The 5,216-nt window shown below is 34.4% G+C and overlaps 1 protein-coding gene across 1 annotated transcript; it reads right to left on the bottom strand.

Annotated features, from left to right (window-relative positions):
* Positions 1 to 1,250: 1,250 nt before the first annotated feature.
* LOC149160355 (putative membrane-associated kinase regulator 2) lies at positions 1,251 to 4,101 on the bottom strand. The gene is made up of 2 exons (XM_089436699.1): positions 2,940 to 4,101; positions 1,251 to 1,789 (listed from the first exon to the last, which is right to left on the bottom strand). The coding sequence occupies exons 1-2, from the start codon at positions 3,937 to 3,939 to the stop codon at positions 1,746 to 1,748; spliced, it is 1,044 nt and encodes a 347-aa protein (XP_089292825.1). The 5' UTR covers positions 3,940 to 4,101; the 3' UTR covers positions 1,251 to 1,745.
* Positions 4,102 to 5,216: the final 1,115 nt, after the last annotated feature.

Here is a 5,216-nt window from a genome sequence, read left to right as displayed (position 1 = left end):
TAGTTACATCATCTATGTAACTAGCAGTTTCCATTTGTATATGAAATGTTCAAAAAAATCCTTGAGTTGCATTCTTATATTTTAATTAAGTTGTTTCCAAATTGTATACATGATTTTATGGGTAGCGTTGTTTCCATGTTTGTACATTCTTTATAAAAGAAAAAAAAGCAAGGCAGATAATCATTTGTCCCTCTTAAGAAAAACTTATTTGCACTTTTTTGTTATGGTTCTAATATTTTAGATTTCCAGCTTATATTGAATATCTTAAAGTTGTAGATTTTTCTCCATTTGATATAGATTGTTCTCCAAAATTAATATCTTGAAAGGAAATCTCCTCCAATAATTTAACTAAAAAATTACATCTCTTGTCCAAACTCTTTTGAGTTTAAAATAGCTATCACTAATATTTAAAACAATCATAATCAACTCTCAATTTTCATATTAATTACATTATGTACTTAATTATATTTATACTTAAAATTCTCACTCATAATATTACTTTCAATTTGAGGATGAAAAAAAAATATTACACTTAATTTTGAAATTATTTATTCTAAATAAATTTCGAATTTATTTAAAATAAAATAACAAATTCCCACTGAATTTTACTAACTGCATAGCGAATCCAAAAATTCAATACCAATCAATAAATCGCACAAAAACAATCCCATATCAATATTTCACAGCTATGCACCACTGCCAACTTAAATTTTAACATTTTTAGTCAACTAGTTTCACCATGGGTTTGGCTTTCACTGAGAACAATAAAACTATAAATTGGATCCTCAACCAAGGGCACTTGGATTGTCGTTAATTTTTTTTCCTGTGCAGAAGTAGTATGTGTACTTCGATTTACTTCCTAGTAAGTTGCCAATGAATAGGAATATATTCATATTCCTTAGCTGTTTTTTAGTTAATTAATTTCTAAAATGATTTAAATCATAAATTTTACTTCATATCTATTAAATATACCAAATTTGTAATTAACCTAAAAAATACTTTAATCAATATGTATGTATCTCTTCCAACTTAAATATGTATGTTTCTCTGACCACTTAAATAAAACTCACTAAATACAGAAATCAAATCAAACCTAACAAATAAGATGGATTACCAAATTAGATGGATTATTTATTTGAATAACTTATTTTCATCCCTACATAGAAATGTTGACTTGTACAAAAAGATTCATGCTTGAGAAACACAATGATATGCATCTCTGATCCTTGGACAATTTAAAACAACCAACATCAAATTCAACACAAAGTTGATTATCTCAATGATAAAATATATATGTACACATGGCTCTCCGCTTCAAATGCAGCATACAAATTACATTCCATAACCACCTTCTAGAGACCAAAAATATGGGGGAGGATATTGCAGTTAATGCAACCCTCTTTGTGACAGACATTGTACTGATGATATTGCTTTTGAAGCTAAGAAACTGCACCCAAGTAAGATTTTATTAGCTTATAACTTCACCAGCAAAGCTTCACCCCAGTGCACTAAGAACGATTTGCTTTAACTACATTGACCAATAATGATATAAAGATTGGTGATATAATAATCGAGATATATACAATAATGACCAACGTTTGGACACACAACATCTAAATCTGTCAAAAATTGTAACATTCTCACTCTGCTTCTGATCATCTGGTTTTCTTATGAAGATCTGTGGCAGCATCCTGCAAGCTCTGATGCAACACTTTTCCACCGAGTCATCCCCCATAAGAGTCACCTTAGGACTCATCAGAACATTTTAAATTTGGACAATTTGGGGTATCTGCAATCCGAGACATTGAGAAAATTCAGTCCAATGCTATGAAGTTTGATTCAGAGTGTTCAAATTTGAGTCATCCCATAGAAATAAATAATAATTGCAACTCTTAAAATCAATTTGATCACCAGCTAGATAAGCTATTTTAGTTTGTATAGAAGGCCTAGTTTGAGTCGGTGACAGCCTTGGGAAAAACACAACGCATGTTAAAAATGCAGAAACTATAAAACTAAAGCCTAATGTGTTCATCTTCAATGCTGTCTCCTAATTTAGTAGATCTTTTGATTTTCAACTGAGGAAGCTGGGAAGCTCAAAAGTAACTCCACACTTGTTTGGGGTCCACATTCTCAGAGTCACATGGAAGGTGCACACAAGCTGCAAAAAAGAAAGGGGAGCTGTTGTGAAAACAATAACAAAACTGCTTATCCAGATAACTTGGAGTAGGGGATGGTTCCAGTCAAAAGCTACAACATTAATACAAAGAAAAATGTGCTTATTACCTTTATCAAGATCCCTGGATACACAAAAGGAAACTGTCAAATAGACTATTCTATGCCAAATCAGTAATGTTTTCACACAAATTATTATCAGGATCTCACAAACCGCAGGCACCACTAACTAAATCACTGACTTCTACCTGCCCAACTGGTATAACGCCATAAATAATTACATGAGTAAAATATATGCTTACAAGGGTATAAGATGGATGCTTATCAGTGTAGTCACTGTTGCAAAACCATAAGAGGAATCCTTAACAGGATCTATATGCACTGGTATGAAAATAATAAGAATAATGCCTGAGTATGAAGAATGCAGGTGAGAGCTTAGGTGCCTAATATGCTCTATTTAGGGGTTTAATCCCTGAGATCTGAGCCCTGAACTTTTGCCAACTCTAAATAGAAAATAATTAGAAAAGCGATGGGGAATGCCCTGGAGGATCTGTAAGGGCTGTTGCGAAAAAAGAAAATAAATAGCTATGTCTAATTGGATCAGGATTTACAGGGACCACTGTGAACACTGAAAACATAAGATGACTTGTCATTAGGATGAACAGACATAATAAGAAAGGAATCCTTGTCAACCTCAGCAAGGACCATTTCAAAACATAAGAGAAGTGCCTCTCTGCACAGATCAGGGCTGCTACCACACTACTTACCTCCAATGTAACTGGACAACTTGCAGTGTTTAATGGCTCCTTGAATGGCACTCTGTACCTCCATCAATGTGCTCTCACTACTATAGTGAGGAAGCTTCTGCTGCATCCCAGAAGGCTGTTGTTTCCCCTTACCTAAATTCTTGTAGACCATCTTCAAGTTACCGGATAAATCTGAGAATGAGATCTGCTTCTCACTTCTCTCTGAACCCGGACATTTACCATTTTGCACTCCATTTCTCTGCCCGTGTTTCTCCAGATCTCCGAACCTAATTTTCTCATTACACTTCTGTGAAATTTTAACATACAGAGGCTTGATCTTCTTCACATACTTCTGAACAATCTCCTTGGCTTTCTTCTTATCTCTGTCCGTGCTTTTACACTGTCCTTCTCCATCATCAGATTCCTCTGCTTTCCTCTGAATCTCATTATTATCATCTTTCTTGGAAACCTTGGAATTATCTCTAGTGAAAAGAGACACCAGCGGTACTTCCACCACCTTGAATTTCACAGTAAACGGTCTATTCTGCTTGGGCACAGGAGAGTCCGTAGCAATGCTAGTACCATATTCAGCACAAGGAGGCTCCAAATACATGCCAAGTTTACCCGACTTTCTGATTCCAAACAAAGAAATCTTCAACTTGGTAGCAGTTTTGAGCAAATTGGGGAAGTGGATCTTGACTCCAGTGACGTTACAAGACTGAGGAGAGGCAATATCCTTATCAATGTCATCCAGAAGTGGTGTGGGAAGTTGCAGGGGAGGCAGCTGGCTTTGGTAACACAAGACATTATCTGCAGGTGGATAAATGCAGTGATTTGGGTTTGGGCGATTGGCGGTGGACATAGAGAAGTCCAACTCAAATTCATCTTCGCTATCATCCTCGTCTGAGCTTGAGCTGGAGCTTGGGGTGGTATCTGTTCTGGATAATGGTAACGAAATATCAATGTCAAAATATTGAGCATCGTCTGCATAAGAAAGATCCATCATCATCAGAGATATCATCTACATAAGAAGCATGTAGGCTTTCAGGATAGTATTTGCAGATACTCATACAGTGATTCTCCATTGGAATTGGATTGATGCCCTGAAAGTCTGATAGTGCTCTAATGAAATGCCTACGCTTATAGAGTCTCTAAGAACTTAGGGCTGCAAGAGTATGTTTCCGGTGATTGCATCGGAATGAGTTATGTCGAAGCTAACTAATATTTATAAATAGCTGTGTCGGGAATGCAAAAGAACAGATTCAGTGGTTTTAGTCCGGCTATGTCCATTGGTAAATGTCCACTGTATATTTGTACTAGGTAGATCATTTGAAGGGTTCACTTTTTGTTAGCTCGAAGCCTAATTTCTTGAAAGTGTCCAGAGAATTAAACCCAACAAAAATACTTTAAAGACTAAAGCTAAACCAATGAAACTGATCTTCAAAACTAAATTGCATCCATCATTAGTCTCACCTCACAAAGTAAATTGCATGTATCATTAACCTCAGCTCACAAAGTAAGCATTTAGTGATAACCAGATTTGGAATGCCAGGGATATTTTGTATTTCCAGGCAGAATTACGGGGCTCCCAAATAATTAGTGATAGGCATCACCGTGGCAGGGAGCATTCTTATGTCACAGCTGGGATAGGATTCAGAAAGTTGTTTAAAAAGGCGGTTTAATGGTTGTTTAACAACACAGGATTTTGACTTTAACCAACTGGTTGGTAGGATTGTTGATCAGATATAAATCCATATTTCTACACATTTCAGTTCATGGAAGTGTATTTATGCCAAATGGATGGTAGGTTTGGTTATCAGATATAAATCCATGTGTCAACAAATTTCAGTTCATGGACAGTTGTACTGATGCATTTTTTTTGGAAGTAGATCATTCTTTTGTTTTTATAAAATTATTTTTTATTTATTTACTATTTTTTGAGAAGTTTGGGTAAGAAGTTGTTTAATATTCATATTGTTTGGTAAAGGGATCTTTTATCTCACAAGAAACCAATCTAGGTTTTAATATCTTTTTGGTTTACCTCAAATTAAATTATTATTATTTTAACAAAACAATTAAATTATTATTATTTTAACAAAATTGTACAACAGTGTATGAATATATTTGCAAAAATTATATAATCTATTAAACATATAAAATTGTGTAAAGATTATACAATCTATTAAACCATATACAATTGTTCAAAGATTATACAATCTATTAAACCATATAAAATTGCGATTAAATCATCTCCATATAAACTATTTGGGACAACTTCATCTAAACATTTCACATGGA

This window comes from Pinus tabuliformis, chromosome 5_2, assembly GCF_031772625.1.
Source record: "Pinus tabuliformis cultivar Carrire ecotype Pingquan chromosome 5_2, CPIR1, whole genome shotgun sequence".
NCBI classification, from domain to species: Eukaryota; Viridiplantae; Streptophyta; class Pinopsida; order Pinales; family Pinaceae; genus Pinus; species Pinus tabuliformis.
The sequence above is the reverse complement of the archived record's forward strand: the minus strand, read 5'-3'. Positions and strand labels throughout refer to the sequence as shown.